This window comes from Crocodylus siamensis, chromosome 2 (assembly GCF_052110815.1).
Source record: "Crocodylus siamensis isolate JL-2025a chromosome 2, ASM5211081v1, whole genome shotgun sequence".
NCBI classification, from domain to species: Eukaryota; Metazoa; Chordata; order Crocodylia; family Crocodylidae; genus Crocodylus; species Crocodylus siamensis.
In genome coordinates this window covers 28,133,766-28,159,921 of record NC_143396.1, presented here as the reverse complement: position 1 = coordinate 28,159,921, position 26,156 = coordinate 28,133,766, and the positions used below count along the sequence as shown (strand labels likewise).

At 42.5% G+C, this 26,156-nt stretch overlaps 1 protein-coding gene across 1 annotated transcript; it reads left to right on the top strand.

Moving 5' to 3' along the window:
- Positions 1 to 1,871: 1,871 nt before the first annotated feature.
- On the top strand, positions 1,872 to 26,023 carry WDR1 (WD repeat domain 1). The gene is made up of 15 exons (XM_090035594.1): positions 1,872 to 2,087; positions 2,316 to 2,437; positions 6,360 to 6,450; positions 9,348 to 9,495; positions 11,749 to 11,929; positions 14,164 to 14,241; positions 15,009 to 15,089; positions 15,205 to 15,438; positions 16,333 to 16,422; positions 17,173 to 17,327; positions 19,240 to 19,327; positions 20,967 to 21,077; positions 21,503 to 21,676; positions 23,128 to 23,272; positions 24,270 to 26,023. The coding sequence occupies exons 1-15, from the start codon at positions 2,072 to 2,074 to the stop codon at positions 24,377 to 24,379; spliced, it is 1,824 nt and encodes a 607-aa protein (XP_089891720.1). The 5' UTR covers positions 1,872 to 2,071; the 3' UTR covers positions 24,380 to 26,023.
- The last annotated feature ends 133 nt before the right edge of the window (positions 26,024 to 26,156 follow it).

Here is a 26,156-nt window from a genome sequence, read left to right as displayed (position 1 = left end):
CTGTTTGCAGCCTCCCGGCTGCAGCCGGCACCAGCTCTGGTAGCTGCTGCCAGCAAGGAGCCCAGGCTGCTCCCAGCAGGCAGCTAGGATACCTCAAGCCCTGCTAGGAGCAACCTGGATTCTGCGGCTATCAGCAGCTTCCCAGAGCCGGGGCCAGCTCCAGCTGGGAGGCTACAAACAGCTGCTACCTCCCTGCCCCAGTGGAAGCTATGCCGGCACCTGCTGCCTTCCCAGAGCCCAGGGCCAGGAGACAGCCGGGGGCCGGAGCCGGGCCACAGGGCAGCAGTTGTTTGTAGCCTCCGGGCTGCAGCCGGCCCCAGCTCTGGGTAGCTGCTGATGGCCACAGAGCCCAGGCTGCTCCCGTGAAAGCCCTGCTGCAAGCAGCCTGGGCTCCATGGCTATCAGCACCTATCCAGAGCCTGGGCCAGCTGCAAACATCTGCTGCCTCTTCGCCCTGGCCCCAGCCCTGGCTGCGTCACAGCCCCAGCCTCGGGCTCCGTGGAGACAGCACATACCAACAGTGCTCCCCACTGTCCTGCCCTCGCCACTTCTGCAAAGCCGCATTGGAACCCAGCATGGCAGAGCACAGCAGGGGCGGAGAAAGCTGCCTGCTCCCTGCTGCCCTGCCTCACTTCCCGTGTGCACGGGAATGGCGTGGGTAGCAGCACAGGGTTGTGCCCCTCACTGCTGCCTCCACCTGCAGGGGAACTGTGGCAGGGCAGCGGGGAGGTGGGAGCAGGCAGATTTCTGCACCCCCCGCTGCGCCCTGCCCCACCGGGTTCCAACGCGGCTTTGCAGAAGTAGCGAGGGTGGCACAGCGGGGAGCACTGCCAGTATGTGCTACCTCTCCTGATCCCGGGGCCAGGTCTGGGGTGGGGAGACAGCCGGGGCCGGGGCAGAGAGGCAGCAGATGTTTGCAGCTGGCCCAGGTTCTGGGTAGCTGCTGACAGCCACAGAGCCTGGGCTGGGGGGCAGGGGCAAGGGGCAGTAGGGGTAGGGGCAGGGCCTTTGGGTGGGGGGCAAGGGGGACAAGCAAGGCATCCTGCTATGTACCCCTTGCCCTCATTCTGTTTTTCTGGCATGCCAGCACTCCAGCACCTTGCAAGGTAGGCATCTGTGGGGATTTTCAGCACTCCAGCCAAAAAACGTTGCCTACCCCTGGAGTCTATCCTTACCTAGGGGAAATACTGTGATCACCGCAATGGCTTCCTAATTGTGCCCAGGGAAGACCACTCTGCTGGCACGGGGTAGTACCCATGTAAGTAATGTAGAGTTAACCTTGGCTTTATGCCCACTTTATGGAAACGGGAGACTCCTCCCTAGCTTGCACCTGTAGTTAACGGCTGAGGGCAAGTGAAACTCGGGGGCATCCGAACCCCAAGCCTCCAGGTTTGGGTCTGCACGTAGGATGCCTGCCAGAGGATTTGAAAGCATCTAAAGCCCGTGGTGGGGGTGGAAGATGCTCGCCAGTAGCAAGGCCACACGTGGTTCCTGAATGACTCACGGATTTGGAACCGATTTGGTGGGAACATGAAAATTTAACAAAACCCCCAAAAGGCAGTTAAAGACTCCCTGAGAGTGACTTGGGTTTTGCATATGCTGCGTCCATTACCTGCTTATGGTACATTTTGAATACTACTGTCGATCGAAGGTTGAACTCTGCGCACAAACAAGATCACCATCGTGCACCTGGCAACGCGAGTGAGGGCAGCCGCGCCCTTCCTCTCGGCTTCACCTTCGCAATGCGCATGTGTGTAGCAGCACGGCGGGATGGGAGAGAGCCGCGCGCATGCGCAGACATGGAGGCGGGGCTGCGCTCAGCTCTCTTGGGGCGGGGTCGCGCGGAGTGACGGCATTTCCGGGGACGGGCACGGGGCGGGGCTGGCGGCCAACCGCAGCTGCCGGCGGCGCTCGGCAGAGCAGAGTTGACTATATATGGTCAAAGGCAGCGGCGGGCGGCGTGCTTTGCCGGCGCTTCCTGCTCCGCTCAGCTCCGCGCCGCTTGCAGCAGCAGGGCGAGGCCGATCCGCTCGCGCGTCCCGTCGCCGCCGCCGTTAACAAGTGGGCGAAGATGCCGTACGAGATCAGTGAGTGAGCGTGGCTCCGGGGCGGGGGCGGTGGGCGAAGTCCAGTGGGGTCCTGCTTCCCGCGCCCGCAGGTGCGCAGCGAGCGCGGGGGGGGAGGGGGCATAGCCCCTGCGGCGCCTCCCTTCCCTTCCCTTCCCCCCGCCGCGCCTGCGGTCAGCAACAAGTGAGGGCGCCTGTCAGCCTGGGCCCTGCCTGACGCCCTTTCCACCCCTCTTTGCATCTCCGCAGAAAAGGTGTTCGCCAGCCTCCCCCAGGTGGAGCGGGGCGTCTCCAAGATCCTCGGAGGGGATCCTAAAGGCAACAGCTTTCTGTACGCCAACGGGAAGTGTGTCGTCATCAGGAACATCGACGTAATGTATTCTCCTTCCGTCTTTCCCCCCTGGTTTGTAGGGTCCCCTCCCAGCTTGGCAGGTCTCCTGCACTGCCCTGGCATGGCGCTGTTGCCATGCGCGTGGAGGGCAGAGCAGAAAGGGCCCGGCGAGGGTGCGACTGGGTCAGGACCTTGTGGGGAGACCTGTGGAAAATCCTGCGGAAGGGGTTGAGTCTCTGGTTCATCGGACCCCTGCTGACTTCCTGCCCCGTGGGCCGGATGCTGGATCTGATGATCTTGTGAGGTCCCTTCCAGCCCTGATGTCTGAAATCTCTGCCTCTCGCAGCAAGGGAGGCTGTCTTACATGAGCCGCATGTCCCTGTTGCCAGATTCCCAGCCAGCTGGCTGGTGCATAGGGAGGCAGGGGAATACCTTTATTTGGCTAATAGTGACCCCGCGCTGCCTGTGCTAGGCCTAGGCTCTGCTCGGGGAGGAAGGCACCCGGCCAGCCCCTCTGCTGAAATCCAGTCCTTCCCCGTTCCGCAGGCTCCAAGAATCCAAAGGGTTGTCAGTCACTTGACTGACAGGCTAATGTCTGCATATTGCAGGCTTTCAGCCCTGAGCCTAGGGCAGTCCTTTTCAAATGAATGAAACCTCAGGAGACGGCAGGTACATTTAATAGTGCAGGGTGTTTCTTTATATGGGTATCAGGGTGTCATGTTAAGTATACTGTTTGAATGATAATAGTAACCATCAAGCTTCAAAGATGGCATCCTATTGAAATGCGTTGGGGGGAGGATAGTCTCTAGGCTCTTTCTGCTCTGCTCTGCTCTGAATTCAACACTAGCTGTAATATGTAGATGTATTCACTGGCAAATCTCTCAACTCTCCCCCTCTCTCAGTGGTAACCTAAGCTTTTCTGCTGAAGAAAAAAGCATTGTAGGTGGGAAGATCAGACATCCATTACAATGAATTTGTCCGAAAGTGCATCTCTGGAATCTTTATTCATTCAGTGATTTGGTTTTTATTTTTCCTTGTTAAATCTTTACTCTCTGCTCCTCTCAAACCTAGCTGCCAGAACCCCAAAGGTGTGCTTCCCATGCTCAACTAAACAAAAATGGAATTGAGTATTTGATCCCTTGTAAACTTCTTGTTTCAAAATGTTTTCTGGAGGTTTCTCCTTTAAACAAAAATAAGTAAATAAAATAACCTCCTTTTTGTAATGCTGTATGTGGTCATCTGTGTGGGGGAGGGGGGGCGGTTATTTGTGTTTTTTCCTGCCATGGTCACTTGGCCAAGAAAATCCTAATCATCCTAAAACCAGAAGCTTCTGGTACTACATACTATTTAAGTTCTGTGTCAGTAGTATATAATACTAATGCATTACGCTTTAAATAGTACAGTCAAAGAAAGTATGTGAGCTAGAAATAAACCTATCCAGTCAAGCACTATGCCTATCCTAATTAATGACCTCGCTGTCTAGGACCATTACCCATCAAAACTAGGGAAGGCCAGAGAAAATATAACAACTCTGCGTTCCTCACCCCCCTTCCCAGTTCTCCAACCAAACAGGCTGACTTTTTTTTTTTTTTAGGGGGGGACCATGAAATCCCTGCATAAAAATGTCAGAGTACTCCTAATGGCAACTGAAATTGTTCTGGTCTAGCCAGGTTACCGAGCAAGTTACCAGAGTTCAATGCTCAGAGCTCCAGTATTGCTACTAGAGTAAAATACCAAGTAAAATATTAGGATTTGACAGTCTCTTGTCCTGACAAAATTCTAAGACTTGCTTCAAAATCCTGAACCAGTCCTGGGAAAGGACAGCTAGCCAGGGGGACTAGGGATGCTTGTAAAGCTTGGAATTCACACTGCCTCACTGTCATAAGCAGCTCTGTTTCAATATTCCAGAGGAGCTACACAAACATAGCAAACTGTTGCATGTCGCTGAATGTATTTTACTTGCTCTCTAGTACTTTTAAAATGCTAATGGTCTTAGCAGGAGCAAATGTAGCACTGTGGGGTTTTGCTTTTGTTTTGTTTTTAATTACTATTGTCAGATTATCTGAAAGCCTCTCTTGAACTTATAAAAGGCACTCAAACACAGGACATTGGTTTATGCTGTCGTATATGCATGAAAAAAATTAACTGAAAACTTTATGTATCATTTTTTTTTATTTTTTTTTTTTGATAATGCCTGGCACCCCATGAAGTCTCTAACAGTAGAATGAAAAACAACCTAAACAAAAGAACCCTTAAATGTTCTGTGTTTTTTATAAGTCAGTATCTTTCAAATCCAGTCTCTCTAGCCACTTAACTTCTGGCTGTTTTAACTGTGCTGTAAAACTGGAACTACCTATTACCTTTATTAACAAACTTTCTGGCTCTCCAAAAGATGGAACCCAGCATAGGGAAAACATTAATTTGCATTTAGTAAAACTGTTAACATGTCTTGCATAGTTAAAATTCAGACATGCAGCAAATGGGCGGATGAGAACCTGATGGTGTTTAACACTGAAAAATGCAAGGTTCTCCACCTTGGGAAGAAAAACCTGCAGCATCCTTATAGGCTCGGCAGTGCTACGCTGGCTAGCGCTACAGAAGAAAGAGACTTGGGGGTCATCGTTGACCACAAGATGAACATGAACCTGCAATGCGATGCTGCAGCTAGTAAAGCGACCAAAATGCTGGCGTGCATCCATAGATGCTTCTCAAGCAAATCCTGGAACGTCATTCTCCCCTTGTACTCAGCCTTGGTGAGGCCGCAGCTGGAGTACTACGTCCAGTTTTGAGCCCCACAATTCAAAAAGGATGTGGAGAAGCTTGCGAGAGTCCAGCAAAGAGCCACGCACATGATCAAGGGGTCAGAAAAACGGACCTTAGGACGACAGGCTGAGAGCCGTGAGGCTTTTTAGCCTGGAAAAGCACAGGCTCGGGTGATCTGGTGGGCACCTATAAGTTTATCGGGGTGATCACCAGTATCTGGGGGGAATGCTTGTTCACCAGAGTGCCCCAAGGGATGACAAGGTTGAATGATTATAAACTAGTGCAAGACTGTTTCAGGCTGGACATAAGGAAGAACTTCTTTACTGTCTGAGCCCCCAAGGTCTGGAACAGTCTGCCATCGGAGGTGGGTCAAGCACCTACATTGAACATCTTCAAGAGAAAATTGGATGCTTGCTGGGACCATATGACCCCAGCTGACTTCTTGCCCTTTGGGTTGGGGGCTGGACTCAATGATCTTCTGAGGTCCCTTCCTGCTCTAATGTCTATGAAAATGGGGAATGGCAGGGAGCTGGGTCACTTCTTCTTAAGATGCAAAAAATTTATAATTTATTGTAGCTAGAAATGCAGTCAACCATTAGAAATGTACTAGAGTGCAGAATAGAAAAGCACTCTTATATGAGGCAAGTAATGGTAAGTCTCTACAGATTGAAAGTATTCCAAGAGCAAGATCTTTTACAGTTAAGAGTTTGCAAGTTTTACAGTACAAAATATGTGCTCTGAGTCCAGCATCTCCTGAGGAGAGTGCCAATATTACCATGACATTTAGTGCATCTTCTGAAATGAATGGACGAGAGTCTCTCCCTATGAATGATGAATAACTTGAGACTTCTAGATGTTTAATTTTGTTAAAGTGACCACTAAAAGTAGAGGTGCTTAAAATGGTCCTTATTGCTTGTATTGTCCATCTGTACTAGGATTTGACAGTCATTAGGATAGACCCTATGTTATTTAGGTGACACAAAGCAATAACTTCCCCTGCTATTGAATGGCACATCTGCCATTACTTTCCTCACCCCTCCCCTGTGGACAGTGACTTAGCCTCTATGTTTAAACAGTGTTTTTTTTTTGTTTGTTTGCTTGTTTTTGTTTGTTTGGTTTTTTTTTGGAAACTCTAAATCTGTTTCTGATGAGAAATGCCCAGAAGTTTTACTACTTTTTTTTGTTTTTTTTTAAAATAGAATCCAGCAATTGCAGACATCTACACCGAGCATGCCCATCAAGTAGTGGTTGCCAAGTATGCACCCAGTGGATTCTACATAGCATCTGGAGGTAGGGTATCACTGTCCATACTGGTGCGATTTACATGGACAGGCCTGTTTAAAATGCTTGAATAAAATTCATTGGAACATAATTTTACATATAAAGACCACATACTATTCTTAATAAGGATCTAGTAACAAGAAAAACAAGCCAAAAAAAAACCCCATAGTATTTTTTTTTTTTCCCATAATTTTGCACTTACTGCACTTGTTTTCTTTGACAAGAAGATGGTTTGTAGAGTATTTAGAAAAAAAAACTGTACCTGGATATAGACCGTTAATGTTTTGTCTTCTAGCTCTAGGTATTCTTGTGTATGCAGCAGGACTAAGTGAACTGTGAAGTGAAGTAATTTTGCCCTTGATGGGTTGCAAATATGCTATCAGATTCCTTTTAGGGTGAGAGAGTGTCTCTGTCTGTCTGTCAAGAGCAAAAAAAGTTGTTGGTTTTCTTTGTGCTGGTAATCTAGCATGATTTGATTTTAGGCCTATAACCTAAACTGCAGCTCTGACCACAGCAATTTCCCATGGTGCGAATGCTGACTCACATAAATTTTTTCTCAGTTCTCTGAAATGGAGTGTATGAGTCCACACTATGAGAATATATGCCAGGTGAATGTCTTGTTCCTATAGTAGGAATTCTTGCAGATGTTTTTGATGGTGACTAAACCAGGAAATAAATATGCCCACATAATGCCAAACTTTATCAGAGAGAACCAATATTTGTTAGATGAGAAAACAATCAGTAATGGAAACTTTAAAGATGATGGTATCAAATATTGTAGAGTAAATGGTAATATAGTAAAAACTCTGTTATCCAGCATCCCCCAGGAAATGGAGGGATGCTAGATAACAAAGTATGTCAGTTAACTGAGTGGCCAGAACAGGCATCCGTTGCCTATTTAGGCCGCCATGTCTGAGCCATTGCCGCCCCTCCCACAGGCCCCGCAGGGCAGGGAGGTGGGCCCTGCGCAGCCTGTTATGCCCCTGGGCCATTGGGGCTCGGCAGCGCAGGCTGCTTCGCCTCGGGCTGCGGGGGCTCGGTGAAAGAGGAAGTGCCATGGTGGGCACTTCTGGCTTCACTTTTCCTTACAAGCCAGCGTGCTGGTTAACAGAGCATGCCGGCCTGTAAGGTGCCGATTACCGGAGAGTTTAGTTGACCTTCCCTTGTTTTGAACAGAAATATATTTGGGGTTTTTTGATAAATCTGCTTGCCGTTGTCAAGTAGAAAACTTTTTTCCTCAGAAAACGAAGATGAAAAATGTCTTACAACTTCTTAAGTAAGCCCCTGGCATAATAGTGAAACTAAAACTTTCCAGATATTAACCCCTGGACAATTGTTGGTGTTTTGTAGAGCCTGGCAGAGAGTCCTGGCCCTAGGCACTGCAATAGTATTGCTTATAGGTAATGGATTTCCTGAGCCTGCAGCATAAGAATGTGGTCTGCATGGAGCCTGAATTCTAGGTTCAGTCAGCTGTGTGATCAGTGGTGTTGTATGATGGAGGTCTCCAAGTATGAGAAGAAAGGAATTGTTTCATGAGCTGTGCCATTACTATAAAATCCCTGTTTAAGGTCTTCAGCTAAAACATTGGGTTTGCTGGTTGTTAACCCTGCTTGGCTTGTATAGCTCTGTACTCAAAGCACCCTAAATACTGTATGTCAGGAGGTGCCATTGGTGGGGTAGCATAAGTATACATGAGAATTTAAAGCAGAGTGCTTCACTTCTTTATCTAGCAGAGTAACACACGGGCTCCTTGACAGTCTTCTGTAACTTTTGAAGAAAAATGCAGAAAGTTGTACTCCATTTCAGAAAAGTGGGAATTCCTAAAAACAGAATCTTTCTGACTTCATCCCTCAGAACTGCTGTCTTGAATTTCTATGATGCTTTAGTAGTTCCCTTTTATGGACCTCTTCTTTAAATAACTAAACTGGTCATATATTGTGAGCACTTGACAGGAGGCTTAAAAAATGATTGGGAGCCAGTTTTTGCAAAACTACACAAAGGTGGTGTGTAGACCAGTGGTGGGGGACACTTTCTGGCTGTGGGGTGGAATGACCCACTTGGGTCCATAGTAAGATGGCCCTAGGATCCAGCTGCTGCCACTTCTCCCACCACACAATGTGATATGGAATGAACAAAGTCCCATGGACAGTAGGTTGCCACCCCCTTGTGTAAAATTCAGTTTGACTGAATTCTTCTGCACTCTAAGGTCACTTTTGAATCCTTCCTCATTTGTGGTCTACTTGAGAATGTTGCTTGCTCTTAAATGGGTGTCAGTTTTTAGCAGGTCAGCTAGTAGACAGTTATGCAAGTAGCAAAGGTAGCACATGTGGCATAGGGCTCTTTCCTTGAAACTTTCTAAACCTTTTTTTTTTTTTTCCTCGAGCTGTTAAGAAGTGTGGTACATGTATTTTTTTTTTTTTTTTTTTCTCTCTCAAATTAAACAGTGATGATGTTACTGCTACTCCAGAGGTTGAACAAATTTCTGTCCTTTGTGCTTTGTATGTGCCTGACTATAGATTTCATGTGCATCTAACTTCTCTGTGTACACAGTGAATAGATCAGGTATTTGTACATGCACTTGATCCATCGGGCATCTGAATTCATGTGAATGCACATCTGACTTTAATATATGTAGAAGTTCTTGGCTTAAATTGAGTCCCAACTGTTTATAAATAGTCTGTGTTCACTCCTAAGTATCTAAAATGCTGCCATGTCTATCACTGCTATTAACAGTCTTAAATTAACCTGAGTCCAAAGGAATCTTGGAGTATAACGGTCTATTATGGTAGGTGTTTAGAACTGTCATTCAATATGGCTGAACATTTTTTACTGTGACAGATTGAGTCATGTGACTACTTGAGTCCTAGTGGCACAGTGATAGTAATGTACTGCTGTGTTTATGACAGATGTCTCTGGAAAGCTTAGAATCTGGGATACCACACAGAAGGAACACTTACTGAAGTATGAATATCAGCCTTTTGCAGGAAAAATAAAGGATATTGCTTGGACTGAAGACAGCAAGAGGATTGCAGTTGTTGGAGAAGGACGAGAAAAGTGAGTTGTTGGGATTCGTTTGTTTGTTTGTTTTTGTTAGAACACAGTTTATGGTATGTTTTAAATTACTAATGAAGAAAACTTTATGCTCCATTAAGGAAAAAATGTCTCATTCTTCTTTTAGACTTCCAGATTCAGTGTTCCCCAGCAGAATTTTTGTAGCTGTGTTGTGAGGTAAAGGACTTCTGAGTAGTTTATACCCTGGGGACGTCTGATTTCAGTAGAATACTTGATTAGAAAAGACAGAGTAGGGAGAGCAGCACAACGTTTCTTTTAAATGCATCAGTTCAGGACAATAGGGTCTTATTAATTGGGAATTTGTTTTACCTTTTTTTAAGAGTTGTGTTTTTTAGAAAAATGCATGTTGATGAGATCAATATTTTGCATTGTCCATAAAGGTATAAGTAGTCTTATTGTAATTGCACTTCAGAGTCCACCACCAGTCACCCTTATGTACTTGACTGAAGCATCTGTCCTATAGCTGCATTTGGTGATTTATACTTTTGCTAGCATGGAAGATTGGCAGGCTTAGGAATGGGGAGGCCAGTCTAGAACAGATGGACTTTGGGGGGTGGGGGTGGTGAGCACTGCCTCCATGGACACCAGTCCAGGACCCCTGTGGACGGGGCATACTTGACAAAATAGATGGGATGGGGCTGTTGGCGGGCAGGGACCAGTGTCGTGGAGTGGCATGGATGGGTGGGATTGTGGGACAGTGACAGCGCCAGGCCTGGGGCGTGTTTCTGCCAACAGAACTGGCACCTGTTGCAGGGACATGTGGGGAGCATATCACAGCTCTCCCTGGGCCCATGATCCTAGCCCCACCTACACATCCTGCTGCCTGCAGCCCCATCCCAACAACCTGGCCAAATGTGCCCTGCCTGCAGGGGCCTGGGGCCAGACTCCATGAAGACCCCACCCACCCGGTCTGTCTGCCACCCATGGTGACAAGTATGGGGCTGAATAGGATCAGTTGCCCCCTGCTGCTGTGTTGGGCCAGGACAGCACCAACTCTCTGCATCTAGCCCACAACAGTTTGCCAAAAAATCCTTAATTTCCCACCCGTGGTATTGAATCTGTTCTATAACTGTGTTATTCTGACAATAAATGTTTTGATTTAACTGTTCCAAAATGTAACTTCTAAAATAAGAGCTGACAAAAGAAATTGTCCTTTATTTGGTTTGACTTTAGAAAAACAAACAGTATAAAAATAATAAAGTCAATGTAGTTCTCTCTTTCAGTATCCCTGAAATAGTAACTGCCAGCATTTAACTAGACAAATCTTAACATAGTGATTTTGTGTAATCTGTATTCTTTGTTTCATCCAGGATATACTGAAATGTATCCCTAGAAGAAGTTACAATAGATTTTTCAGATCTCTGTGTTGTTTAGCTTAGATAATAACTAAGGGTCTTACAGATGAGAACCTAGAACACCTGTAATATTAAAGCTAAATATCAATTCTAGGCTGAAAAGTAAGATAATGGATCCAATACTGTTTGCTTTTATCTGTCTGTTAACTGTTTGGAGACCATTCACAGGTTTTGTTTTTAAGCTTCAAGTTACAGCTCTCTTAGAATAACATATCCAAGGGATGCTGTTAAATTGTTAAAAGCTTTTATCCAAAAAAGGTTTCTTTTGATATTTTTTTGCCATTATGCTATCATCTACTGCGTTCTTAGTAGCTGAAATTACATTTTGTCTCCTGTACCAGTAGTACTCAAACTTATACCTTCAGGCCAGCTTTAGCCTATGAGGCTATGTCATTTGGCCTATGGGTCTCCTCTTTGGTCCAAAAATTTGGCAGTGGGGGGGGGGAGCGGTGGCAGTGTTAATTACTGCTTCCCTGTTGCCAGATTGATAGACCTATGGAAAGCTCTGCAGCTGAATAATTGCATTGCATGCTAGATCATGCTGGCACGTGAGGTCAGGCTGTGCACCAGCTTGGACAAGCATGTGCAGCTAGATCTGGTGCATGGGGCTGGGCCACTACACTGGACTGAACCCAAAGGCTTGACCCTCCATGCAGGATCCAGAGTGCAGATTTGGTCCCACACCTGTGGGGCTGAAAGACTGCACCCATCAGTGTCCTAGGTCAAACATTCAAACATGGGTAAATAGTTAATCTTAAGCGTAGCCTAGATGACCTTATCTTCTTATTTGAGTGTAGTCAGTATGCTGATCATAGATGCTTCAGGAGTTATCCTTAAAAGTTACGCAAGAAGTTTATGTATTGTCTGCTTTTTAAAATAGATTTGGAGCTGTGTTCCTGTGGGATTCTGGCTCTTCAGTAGGAGAGATCACTGGGCACAACAAAGTGATCAATAGTGTGGATCTAAAGCAAACAAGGCCTTACCGACTGGCAACTGGCAGTGATGACAACTGTGCTGCATTCTTTGAGGGACCCCCATTCAAATTCAAGTTTACAATAAGCGTGAGTCTAATGTACTGTTTACTTTGTAGGTAAGCTTAATTATGGGCAACTGTTTTCCAGCATACTTGCAGTTCTTGGAGCAACTCTCCAAGAAGATAACAAAAGATCTCAATTTCCATTTTAAAGTTAACTGGCACTGAGTATCTTTTTAATTCATGATTGAATATAATTGAAGGTCTATTTCAGATCTACAAAGCAAAATAAATTATGAGTTAAAGAGAAAACTAAACAATCCTCGGATCTTAAATATCTACCTTTGAACAATTCACAAACTTAAATTCCAGTGTCATCTTTGTTCGGTCTCTGTTCGGACTTTTGTCAGTCTTGTGGGCTTCTGGGAAGTGTAACTGAAAAAAGGCGTTTTTAATGTATATTTTTGGGGAGTCTTCCATTTAAAGAAATTGCAGAATGGTTCAACAGTTTCTTAACAGAACATTTCAGGGGAGATCCAACTTAAAAAATGGTGCTGGATTCCCCTACCCCTCTAAATCTTATCAGAAGTTTTACAGATTTAACCTTTTAAGCAGCAATTGGATGAATGTGTATATTTGAGTATATCACAGTGTTTTCTAAAACTGAACTTAACTACAACGTGCCTCCTTTTATGTCAATCCTGCTTGCATATTGCTCATCTTGGACAATGGAGGTAGCTAGTTAACTTACTTTCTGATCCCTTTCACCAGTGCATTATGAATGCTTTTAAGTAACAAAGTGAAAACTGGAGAGACCAAAAGTAAACCATTCAGAAAATTCCTCAGAAGCCCTGAGCACGTTTTCTTGGCTTTTACTTGCAGCTTATCAGTTTCAGAGTGGGATTTTGTCTCTTAGTGCTTCTGCAGATGGATCAGTCCTTACAGTAAGAGTGAGACTCTAAAAATAGTAATAAAATGGTCAGCTAAGGAAGTAAAATGCCTGTTGTTCCCTGTATGTTCATTTAAAAGAGATCTTATCTTACACAGCAAGCTAAGTAAGTTCTTCCTCCTTTTAAATTTAACAAAACAATTGTTTTATGAGATCTTCAGACTAATTAAACGTCATTCCTGAATATACTTTGGAACTAAAGTAGCTACTTACTTTGCCAATCCACCCTTAAAAGTTTTAAGTGACAGTATATTGCTTTGTCTTGTGTGCAAGCAGCGCGCTGTATTGCTGTCTTTCAAGGCAGCCCTACTTTAAAGATTGACATCTGAGCTCAAGGTAGGAGAAGGGAGATTAAGCTCTGTAACAGCCTATGACAAATTTAAGAGTTTTTGAAAGATCATAAGGAATAATTTTTTATTTATTTTTTTTAAACTAAGGACAGCCTGTGGCTGACTTACTTTGATTAATCTCCCAAATCTTTCCTTAATGAACAAAATGCATTTGCTTTTTTTCTGGGTGGAGGAGGCACATCTTAGTCTGGGTTCTGCCATTTTTAAATTGGTCCAGGTGCACCAAATTTCTGTTCTGTTATGGATATAGACTGGTTTTGTGTGCTGAACTTCTGTTTTGTTACAGGCATAGACCAGTTCCTGATCACTTATACTGGTAGAACTGTAATGTCTGTACCTAGCCTAAGTTTTTTGGCCTGATTTGCTTCTCTATTTAATATGTTTATTTTGGCTAGCACCAGTTTGAATGGTCTCTCCTATTCCTAAATAGTTTATTTAGGGACCACACCTCATTCTTGCCAGCTCATTTTTGGAAAACGTGCTAGGGTAACAGCATCCTTAGCAGAATGGAAAAAATGTGTAAAGCTCTTTAAACACTGGTTACACTTTCTACTAACTAGATATGAAATCCATGTCCCCTACCTGTAACCTGAGTCTTTGGACTTCTTTCAGGTGAAGTAATAGAATATTTTGGGTGGGGAGGCAGAGTTTGGAGGCCAAATCCTAATCCTGTTATAAGGGCTGCGGTTCAGCCCAGTTCATCCTGACCCAAAGCACTGACTGCTACTTCTCAGTTTGTCTCATTTGCTTTACTTGGAGTTCTGTAAACATTGATTCCATGGCTCCTCCTTGGAACTTGGCCTCATCTATAGTTCCCTGCATCTTCCAAGGTTACCTATGCTGAGTTGATTCGGATGACTCCACTGGACATGGCTTACCCTAGGGTTTAGTTTCTGACTTGAGTGGCAAGGAGCTTTTTATGGAAGCATTTCAGTCTTAATGGGTGATGTATCAAGCAAGCAAGTAATGCATATGCTGTGTCTAAAGCTTCTAAAAAAACTTTTTTCCTGCTGTCTCCTACAGGACCACACCCGGTTTGTGAACTGTGTGAGGTTCTCTCCTGATGGGAACAGGTTTGCTACAGCTAGTGCAGATGGCCAGGTAAAAAGGAGCTGTTACCTTGATGTTGTTCCCTGTATCCCCACCAGTGTGTGGGTTACTCCTTGTGTGTGATGTTGAGGAGGATCACAGAATACAGGCAGATTCTCTTTTCCTTTTGAGAAAAGATGGCCTAAAACTGTTCAGTATTGTACTATAATATTACTCGGACCCAACCAAAACATAGGGTTGTTCCGAGCAGTCTGTATTTGTTCAACTTCTTTTTCTAGTCTCCCTCCCAGTGACAGGTAATCAATCAGAAGACCTAGGGGAAACATTCAAGTATTTTCAATGGGGCTTTGTCCTATACCATTATAATGTCACATCCACTGCTAGAGGAAGCTGCATGTAATACAAATGTTTAGATAGGATCCAAGCCTTCTTTATGCAGGTCTTCTACCTGGGAGGGCAAGAAGTGCAGCAGTGCTGTTGCCATAGCTAGCTGCTTGCATGTAGGCAGATTTTCATGACTAACTGAGAGCAGCTGCTTTCACAGTAGGAGCCATAATTACAATACCTCCACTGTTTCAAATGTCAGGAACCAGTGCTCGGTATGGGTCAGGGTGATTTTTATTTATAATGTCACATCATCTGATAGCTAAAAAATGTTTGCATTTGTTTTGAAGACCTAACTTAAAATGGACAAACTTCCATTTGTGCTATGCAGCAAAAAGTGTTAGATGTACAATGCATTTATATCATTTCCCAAACACTTTGTGTATCCCTTTTGGTTGTCACTTTAAGTTTCATTCATGCTTTTCTTTTTCAAGATTTTTATTTACGATGGAAAGACTGGAGAGAAAATTTGTTCTCTGGGTGGAAATAAAGCACATGATGGAGGAATTTATGCTGTAAGTAAATTTTTGCACTAGTCAAAATAAAAAAAATCTAGCATTCCATTATGAATTGCATCGAAACCTAAAAGCTTGCAATAGTACATACTCTTAAGTGGTGTTTGTTTTACAGATTAGCTGGAGTCCTGACAGCAGCCAGTTACTTTCGGCTTCTGGAGATAAAACTTCTAAAATTTGGGATGTTGGTGCTAACTCTGTAGTCAACACATTTAACATGGGATCAAATGTTCTGGATCAGCAGTTGGGTTGCTTGTGGCAAAAGGACCATTTGCTGAGCGTCTCCCTCTCTGGCTACATCAATTATTTGGATAAGAACAATCCAAGTAAGCCTTTACGTGTCATAAAGGTATGTTGTCTCTTTGTATTCTCTGTAGCAAACTGCATTACTTCTACCGCACCATTTAGTATTAGTACTATTCTTGTCTGGAATAGCACCTGTTAAAAGGGTGACTATATAAAGAATGCTTTTAAAATAGCTTGTAACTGTCAAACTCTAATATTGTTGACTATAACAGTGACTAACAAGTCACAGAAATGAAAACAATTTCTGATGCATTGTCTATGCTTAATAGTCTTAATTAAGCGAACAAAATAGCCTTCCCAGGCTTGAAACATCCTTAAGACATCAAAGGAATCATCATAGAGTTGAAAAAAGACACCTATGAGTATCTTATTTCATCCTTTTTAAGTGCTACATGATGTGAACAAGGTGAGCAGGATCACTGTATAGTCGAGCTCCAATTTTGGGAATTATAGAACTAGCTGACAAAGCAATCTCATGGGACCTTACACTTTTATGTGAACTAGAAACAAATGTCCCAGATATTTGCTATTTCTGCTATGTTTCTGGTAACTGGTATAAAGTATGTGATTGTATTCAGCTGTCTCCTAAGTGCTGTTTGCTTACTCATGAGTTATAATTTAAAGTTCGTGCCTGAAAAAGGCTATAACTGTATCCCACTCCAATAAAGTTAAGTAATAGACCTATTCATAGTGGGTAATTCATTCCTCTTAAGAATGCAGAGTATAGAAATAGCATTGCTGTTAACACCAAAATGGAACTAACTGTAAACAATTAGGCATTTGAACCCTAGATGGGATTGTGTAGTAATCAAAAGTAAAATGGGATGGTACTTTTCTCAACTGTTAGTAACTCTTCTTGAATTGATTAGTTTTTTGTGTATTTTTGATTAAGTGAAAAATGTAACCACTTATCAGACATGTTCCTGTTCTTCCACAGGGTCACAGTAAATCAATTCAGTGTCTCACGGTGCATAAAAATGGTGGAAAATCCTATATTTACTCTGGAAGTCATGATGGACATATTAATATCCTTCTGGGAATCAAATTCATCTTTGTTTTAGTACTGTCTTCTTCAGATAGCTATTTAAATCCTAGAGTTTTAGGTTTTACTGCTGAACTAATTGTTTTGGTATACCTTTATCCATAATCTATATCATTCACTATAGTAACACCCTTTCTTGATGCAGGGTGTTCTTGAACCTAATTCCTGTTCTTAGACTGACAGTATGTCTCAAAGGTGTAATTAGCATACACTAATCTAATCTAGCTAGCACAGGCAGCAACAGTGAAGACAGCTCCTTGGAGGCTGTGTACTCTGGCCACTAGTGTGTGCTAACACATGTTCTGCTGTATCTACATTGTTTAAGTTGGCACAGATCTTTTGGCATGTACTACAGTTCTACCCTTATTTCCCTGTGGAGACACTTTTGAGAGGGTTATAGCATCCTGTTAGCTCCTTTCTGCATTACTTAGAATTGCATATTTCTCCCTGCCTTTTTTTGAGGCGTGTCTTGTGCTATTATCCTTCTGTTGAGTCTGTTCAGTGCTCTGAATCTATAATGCTTTTGGAAAGTGCAATTATTTTGGTTCAGAGATCTGAAGTTTAATGTTTCAGTATTTGCAAATACCTTGCTACTGTGATAAATTGATTATCCGAGCAAAATCTTGTTTAGTTCATTTCAGAATAAGTGAGACAATGCTTAGTTTTGGATAGAATATGGGTGCTCTAGTTCTGTCTATACAAGATCTGTTATTTCCTTAATTCTACTTTGCACATTATTGGGATTCTGAAACTGGAGAGAATGATGGCTTTTCTGGGAAAGGCCATACAAACCAGGTTTCTAGGATGGCTGTAGATGAGATGGATCAGCTGGTCAGTTGCAGTATGGATGACACTGTGCGTTACACCAGCCTCAGCAAGAAAGACTACAGGTCAGTTAAACTCTTGTTTGGCTCTCTGGTTTGGACCAAGAGGATTTAAGCGATTTATACTATGTGATGCTTGGTACCCTTGCTATACAGTTTGTGTGGCTTTTTCAAGTTACCATGGAAACAGTAGAAATGCTTCCTGCATTTTATTTGAAACTAGTAGACATTGTTCTTTGGTATACTTGAGTAAAAACATTTTTTTGCTCAGGGCAGTTTAAAGTTCTGATTTTCTTCTTGTACAGCCAGATTTCTCTGCGCCCGCAATGCTTGAATAAGTTCTTGCATTCCAATTTTATACTGGGGAGAACAAATAAGTTCTAAGATTTTTGGAAACCATTGCCTCTGCTGATTTATCCTTGTAAAGGAAGGTTATTTCATACTGGATAATCTTAGGTGATGTATAGACTAGACATTCAATTTGTACTGGGAGAATTGTTGTTTTTCTAGCAGAAAAAACTGCAGATGTTCAAGTTTTCTTTGGTTTGTTTTTTGGTTTGTTTGTTCGTTTATTTCCCCTGGAGCAAAAATGGCTGCTCTTGGAGAAAGTAACTGTGGAACAATCCAGGTTAAATCAAGATTTCTCCCAGGAAACTGAATGTCTGCATGCGTTTCCCTGGGCTTAACTCCTTCTGGGGACCAGGAGTGGAACTGGGGAAAAGGCTCCTGTGTCTAGCCTGGTCTGAAGAAGGTACAAGGAAGCAGTTGCTCCCCCCTTCCCTCATCTTATTCCTGGTACCTGCTGGTGTATGGAAAAGCCCCAGTTGCTCCCTGTGAGCTGCTTGCAACTGAATTCCTAATGTAAGAAGCAGGCATTTGCTGTGCTTGACTGCTGGGCACTGAGAGCTAAGCTCAGGGAGAACTGCCTGCCTACTCAGCTGGGTGGCAGAGGCAGGGACTTTTAAGGAGGGGAAGGAAAAAAAAAAAAAAAAAAAAAAAAAAGCCAGAAGGTGCAGGAGCTGGGCTTGGGGAAAGGCTCTATGCTCATGGCTTGTCTGGCTTGTAGCCTGTACCATCCAGCTGATCCAGATCAGAGCAGGGTGGCGCAATGCAGGCTTGGGAGCTTTGCTGCTTTGGTGAAATTTGCCCCGATTCTCCTTGTACTACTGTCAGCCCTGAAAGCAGGCAGACATGTCCCTGCAGCAAGGCTTCTGGAGCCTTGCCATGGCAGCTGAGTGCTTTGCCCCGACCCCCCTCTCTCCCCCACCAACACTCCTTGCATCCTCCTGGAGGAGTGCAAGGAGCAGGGCTATTTTCCTGCACGGAAGAAAAAGGGCACATGGGAGGATGTGCCCTTACCCTACTGTTGCTAGCTATCTCGCTTGCTAGCTAGCTGATTGGCAGGTTGGGGAGAGGCATTTGCCAGGGGCAGGAGCCACCCTGCCTCCCTGGGGGCACTGTTGCTGGGTGCTGTTGGGAAGGGGTTGGGGGCTGTCTAGCAGTTTTGTTTTGTTTTTTCAGCAGCCAAAATAACTAATTAATCTGCCCCCTTCCCAACAGCCATCTAGTACCACTGGCTGGAGAGCTCACTGTGAAGTAGTCTAGCTCCTAGGCTGTTCCTTCTGCCAGAAAAACGTCTTTTGGCACAAATGAATATCTGTACACATACTTAATAGGTCCTGGGCATCTCTGACTTCTAACAGTAATCTAGCTGTAGGTGGCAACGTGCCTGCTCAGGACTTTTAATCTATAATGGTATGTTCCACGATGAAGATAATGATTAAATAAGTTGTTTTAAGGGAAACATAACTAAGTACACGTAAGAGATGAAGGGTGAATTTTTTTCGTTTGTAGCTTTGCAGGAAGTATTTAGTAGACGGTTTTTATGTTGGGCCTCTAAGTTTGTTTGGTGGCTTGTTTGTTTTTTTTATTGAACAAATGTATCAACCAGGGGAAAACAACCTGTTCTTCCTTTCAGTGGTCTGGATGCTGTAAAAATGGATGTTCAACCAAAATGTTTAGCTGTTGGTCCTGGTGGATATACAGTAGTTGTATGCATTGGACAAGTGAGTATCAGAATAACTGATCTGTTTTAACCTGTACAATATTTAGTGAATTGTGAGACTTGTACAGCATATGGTAAATGTAATTGAAGCAGCTGTTGTGAATCAGTTTGCTGTCTTGAACCACTTCACACAGCGTAGACTAGAATCTGATCAAAGATATTTTTGGTTGAGGTTTTATCTCATCTACTCCTTGCAGTTTATATAACTTTTTCCTATAAGTTTTGAAATTGGTGCACTCCTTCAGTAAGCCATACAGTTGTTCCAGAATAAAACATCAATGCTGTATCCTGCCTTAGACTGGTACCAATTTTTAAATCTGTAGAGGAAACAAATTTGCTTAGTTAAACCATGGTGAGGAGAAAGGAATGGGATGGTTGAAGGGTTAGCGGTTCATTGAAATATGAAGGAACATAACTGCCACTTCTTTATATAACCAGATGGAATAAATTAATATCAAACTTTCTAGATCGTACCCTTATGTGCAGACATTATGTGCATTCCCATATCTTAAATAGGTATCTACAGTCACTTAGGAGCATTTGGATTTGTTTATATCCTTTTTGTGGGATGGGTGGAGGGAAGTATTCATAACCAGTATACTAAATGCTGTTAAAATGATGTTATCGGGTCACTAGCATTGTATAATGATGGATGTGATCAGTATTCTTGATCTTAATAGATACAGAAACAGGTATTCTTTTCTTCTGTTTTTTTAATTTTAACCACTATATTACCTCCTCTGGCTAGCTCACTAAGCTGCAGAACTCCAAAGATGGGTCCAGCTTGTTTACTCTGTGTTGACAGCATAAGATGGATTGCTTGACTGTTGTTGGAATGCTACCTTGAAAAAAACACCGAGAGAATAAATGTGGCTTTAAAACCCACAAGATCTTCGCATCTGCAGAGAGATCTTCTGTTGTGTTTCATCTGAATTGTGTTTATTCACTGAATAACTCAGCTATTTTAAATCTAATATGGACATATTTTGCTTTTTTTGCGGGGGCGGGGAAGAATCTCTTTAGCATCATCAAGAAGTTAAGTTTTGGCTCTGATTTTACAGTTTCCCATTAGATGGAGCTAGGCAGGGAAATTGCTGTTGGTCCATCTGGGTACACAGTAATGCATGGGTGCCACAAGTGTCATGGGCAGCCTCTGTGTGGCATATAGCAGATGAGAGGGGACAGGAAACACGGAGAACAGGAAGCAGGAAACGAAGCGGGGGATTAGAGTGGCACTCGGGGCTGGGTATATTGCTTATTTGTGGTATGTCTGCCAAAAAAGTGGAACATGAAACTCTACATTTTCATGTTGCTCTGTTTTGTTTTGCTTAACAAAAGTGAACTTTAAGGTGCAAAAACATGTCAATCACTTACAGCTGCTAAAATAGACTCCGTGTTCCAACACAGTCACAGTCCTGTGAGTCACTTAAGTGCTCACAAGAAAAAACTTAGTCACCAAGCGTGCGTCCCATTCTGCTCTGTGGATTACCCTTCCATCTGGAGAATGAATCAGTATTCCCTTTGGACCTGTAAATGCCCACTGCGGCAACTCACAATATGAATTCATATTCATGATTAGATAATGTGGCCTATTGGATATTTGAAGCAACAGTCTATAGCAAACCAGTTTGTATTTACAGATCATCTTGATGAAGGATAAGAAGAAATGTTTTGTAATCGATGATCCTGGTTATGAGCCAGAAGCTGTAGCAGTTCAGCCAGGAGGCAATACTGTAGCCGTGGGAGGATTGGTAAGGTTGCTCTCTCTCAAACTCTTGGATTATGAGCACAAAATAAAGGCAGCATTTTAATATTATTTAAACTAGCTATAGCCAAGATCTAATAGTTGTTGCACTGTTACCATTTTCCAACTTTTTCAACAGCACATCACCATGACTTTTGTATACAGGTCACCTACTTCATTTTCGTTCATATATTTCTTATAAAGGATCAAATTTGTATCTATCTGCATTCAAAATTAATTTCAAGGAAGCCTTAAACCCATACTTGTGTTCTAGAGAGCACTTGCCTATTTCAGACTTGATAGACTTCAGCCATGGCTTCTCCTTTAGTGCGTAAAGTAAGAAATCCTTGATGTAATTGACTTGAGGTTCTCTAGCTTTGTAATCCTTCCTGTTTGTTTGTATAGCTTTGATATTTTATTATTAACTTTCAGGATGGAAATGTCCATTTATATTCAATCCAAGGAACGACCTTGAAAAATGCCGAGAGGACTGTGGAAGCTAAAGGTGCTGTGACTGACCTGGCATATTCTCATGATGGTGCCTTTCTTGCAGTTTGTGATGCAAACAAGGTTGTTACTGTCTTCAGTGTTGCTGATGGCTATGCGGTAAGAACTGCTGTACTAGACTCTTGTAATCGCGTAATTGGTAACATTGGTCTCAACTTCATAAGACATGGGTAGAGGTGAACGAAGCTGTATTGCAGCGAGATTCCATTAAGCTCACTTGATAACTTACAGCTGTCATCTGTCAAGCTTTTACTTTCACAGTAGCTAGTTTTGCAGTATCAAGGTTATTATGTAGGACAGTGGTGACCAAACTTTTAAGCTCACAGACCAGATCCTCAGTGGACCCAATGCGGTTGCCACCACTCCCCTTCCACCAAATTTCTGGATGTATAGAGTGCTGTGTGGACTTGATTACATGGCTCTTTGGGCTGGGAATTCCCTGACCTAGGGTGAAGTGGGGAAAGAGTAGTATAGGTTGACAACTAGAAAAGCTAGGCACTTAACATCATGTAAACCAAAAACAAGAAGAAATGAATGATGAGGTGTAAAGCTATGAACTAGCAAAACATCTGGGTTTTTTTTTTTGGTGTTTTTTTTATTTTTTTTTTTTTTACTTTTTTTGACTGCCATTGAACAAGGATTTGGGTTTTCATTTTTTTTTTTTTTTTGTCTCCTGCTCTGTAGGTTATATAATGGAAACATCAGTTGAATTTAGTTTCCTGTGGATCTTTGCTAGCCTTTCCCTGTGCATCACTTTGTCCACAGACATATATTTTTTGTGCATTCTGCTAAATGGACAGCAATGAGGCATCATCTTGATCAGTTGACTAGTGACTGATCCATGCAGCCACAATGTATGGTCTGTTCGGAAGGCTGTCCAGCTAAGTGGACAGATGTAGACTTAAATTCCTAATTTTTCTATTCATTTTTCATCAGATTTTATAGCAAGGATCAAGGCAAGTAGCAACCACAGCTTCAGCTGACATGAAAAAAGTCTTGTCAAGTAACCATGACTGACTAAAGCTACTTTGAAAAGCCCTGGATGATGTTCCAAAAACTTTTTTCTTTTGTCACTTGCTACTTACACTCTTATCTAGAAGAAAAAATTAAGATTTCATTCTTGAAATATTCTACAGAGCTTCTATAGGGGTTTCATAGAGTAATGTTCTTTGCTGCAGTCTCTGTTGGCATGGGACACTGGTTCTGGCATCTTCACTGTGTGTGGTTACTTGAACGTTTCAGTCCTGCCATTTTATAATGATTTGTGTTAGAATTCTTGTCTCTGTCTCTGTCTGTCTGAATGATTTGTATAATATGAAATAGTACAAAATGAGGACTTAAGCAACTCCCACATGTTAAAATAATAGCTGTGCTTCATAGATGTCCTTCTGTTTCTTCACCTGAGATGCACAGTTATTGAACCGGAGCAACATGTTTAAAACTGTTGCCTTTTAACAGTTAACATAATAGATCGCAGAATTGTAGGTGGTTTCCTCCCCAAAAAACTTAGCTTGCACAATAACACCTTTTTTTCTGAAACTACCAAACAGGAACACAATGTATTTTATGGACACCATGCAAAAATTGTTTGCATTGCCTGGTCACCAGACAATGAGCATTTTGCTTCTGGAGGTATGGATATGATGGTGTATGTTTGGACCTTAAGTGACCCAGAGACTAGCATCAAGATACCAGGTAGGTTTTGCATTCATATGCTAGAAAGATTTGAGCTGCAGGACTAATCCTCTACTTTTGTAGCAAGTAGGTCACTAACAAACATACACTTGCAGTGGTGTCCAAAGAGGAGAAAGCTGCTGCTGCCTTGAACTGGGCAGCAGCTGTTAGGTAGTACTGGTTACACTGGCCTGAGCCTGTGAAAATGCAGGTTTACCAAAGGTTTCCTTGGAATCTCAGACCAGCAGAGACTCCCTATGCCTGAAGAAGTGTGACTGTGCCTGAAAGCTTACCTAGAACTTTTTTTCCTCCTCAGTTGGTCTAATAAAAGATATTGCATCTCCTCAAAGAACCTTGCCTACAGGTTTAGCAGAGTCACTCCAGCTTTAACCTTGTTTCATGCAGGCTCAAAGTTGGGGCAGTTTAGTTCACTTGTGTTTCTACATGCATACTATAATGGCTGATGCCCACTGCCAAGCATTGGCTTCTCTTCCTCCTTTGGAGCTGCTCAAAGTGTTTTTTCTATGCCAGTGGCTCTCAACCTTATTTGGTCTCAAGGTACCCCTCACTGGGCTAGAAGCACCCCTCCATGACTTTTTTTTTTAATTGAGGCACCCAGTTTCAAAAACTAATTTATATATTATAGTGCTTACTACTTTATGTAGGGCTGGGGTGTCATGCAGGCAGGGACAAGCCTGACACAGGCCTGTCTGCTTAGCTTCTCTGCTTATCTCCATTTGCTTACCTCCTTACACCTCACTACACCCTTCAAGGGATCTAATGGCACCTTGATTGAGAATCACTGGTCTCTGCCCTTCTATATGTCTCAATTGTTTAGCCTACTCTTCTATCCAACTCAAATAATGGTTGTCTTGGCAAACTGTGTAGTTGCTTGCAACAAGAAGCTGTTCACTGCTATAGAATGCACTACATTACAGAGCACGCCTAGAATGACTTAATTCATTGTCATTTTTTTCATTTAACCCCCTCCCCCCCCAAAAATTGTTTCTTCCTACAGATGCTCATAGATTACATCATGTAAGCAGCGTGGCATGGCTGGATGAACATACCCTGGTAACAACATCCCACGATGCTTCTGTCAAAGAGTGGTCTATCTCCTACAAATGAACATAAACTCTATCTTTTGGAAGGACCTAATCAGGGACTAGAACTACTGCAGTGGAACATAGCATTTCTCTTAACGAATCTGTAATGGCCTCTGGGTCTTCTATCATATCCTCATATCTTTACAGGGTGTTCATATCTGTAATTAAATGTACTTTGAAAGCTTTAGCCAGTAACAGTTTGCACATGAAAAGCACTTAACTTATGTCTGGAGCTTATCCTTTGTGCTGAACATTCCAGAGGCAACAGCCTAGCAAGTTGGCGTGAACGATTCAAACCTGACCAGTTCTTTTCTAACAAAGAATACGTGAAATTGTACAGCATGAGAGAGAGACTTCTCATTTTTCTAATTGCAGAACATTTCTGTACTAACAGTCATAGTAAGAATATTTAGTTGTGATCCAAAAGAAATCAATCTGTGTGCAGCTACTGTATATTGCTTTGCTTGTCTGTACTGCACCAAACTGTTGCCTCAGATTTCCTCCTCCAGATAATGAAGTGGGGTACATGCATAATAAATTTTTATGTATTTCATGTCAACTTCTGTGATTTATTTTAGGATGATAATGTGGGATTTTGATGTACTTACTGTTGTGGGTTTAATGTTTACAAACAACGATCATGGTGTTTTCTTCAGAAACATCTGTTACCTTATGAACAACTGAGAGTGGTCATTTCAGTGTTGGGAGAAAATTAAATTTCTGCTTTTAAAGATATGTTTTGTTTCATAAGGAGAAGAATCAAGTTATTGTAAACACATTCACAGTAATTATAACACTTTTAAAGGTACAGGAATTAAATTAAGTGAAGCATTGTTATGACTTGTGATTTTTGCAAAGAAAGCAATTTAAGTAGTGCTGAATATTACTTCTACAATAGCAGAACCCAATTACAGTGAAGCTGTTTAACAAGCCATTCAGATTAACTACTCCTTACTTTTTTTTTCCCCCTTCCTAACAATCAGTGTCAAGTTTTTTAATGTCAATGACTTGAAGTTTTAGGGTATGGAAGAGCAGAGGAAAAAGACAGTTGCTATGAAAAGGTAGGTAGATAGATGACTAGATCTTGTGACCAAAGAAGAAGCTGCCACTGCCCAAAGGTTTCAAGTATTAAAAGGAAACTTTTTTTCCTCAGTCTTGTTTTGTATTTTAAAGGGGATATTTTTGTTTCTGTTTTAATATTTTCTCCTATCTCATGATTTCAGCCTGTTCGTTTCCCTTTTTATCTGAATGGGAATATTTTTTTTGTTTTTGTTTTTTGTTTTTACTTTAGCCAATCAGTGTCCTTAATGATTCCTGATAGACATCAGATTAAAAATTTCTGTTCCTGCTTGCATACTGGCCTCTGTCCAGTACTTACCTTTATACTTTTGGATTTTAAAGGGCTTGATGTGGCATCTTTTAAAATTTATACTTTCAATTTCCATACAAGTTTAACTTTTGAAACCTACCAGAATTCCTACCCAACTCGCTCATTGTTAACTTGAGGTAAACTTTCACCAAAGTGAAGTTTTCTTTTGTGTAATTCTTTATTGGACCCTCTGCACTGCTCCTTATTTTTCGTAATATTCATGTATGTAAAATTTAAAGGGCAAAAGGGTGGAGTATTTGAGGATATGTATATCTGAAATAAAGAATGTTGAACAAGTGTCATACTCTTTTATTTGTAGTCTGTTAGCCACAGTAAGCTTGCACTGCTGTTGCTTGCACTAGCCTACCATGTGGCATGCACACAGTGCTTGAAGCTAACCTAGCGCTACTGGCAATTCCTCTGAAACTGC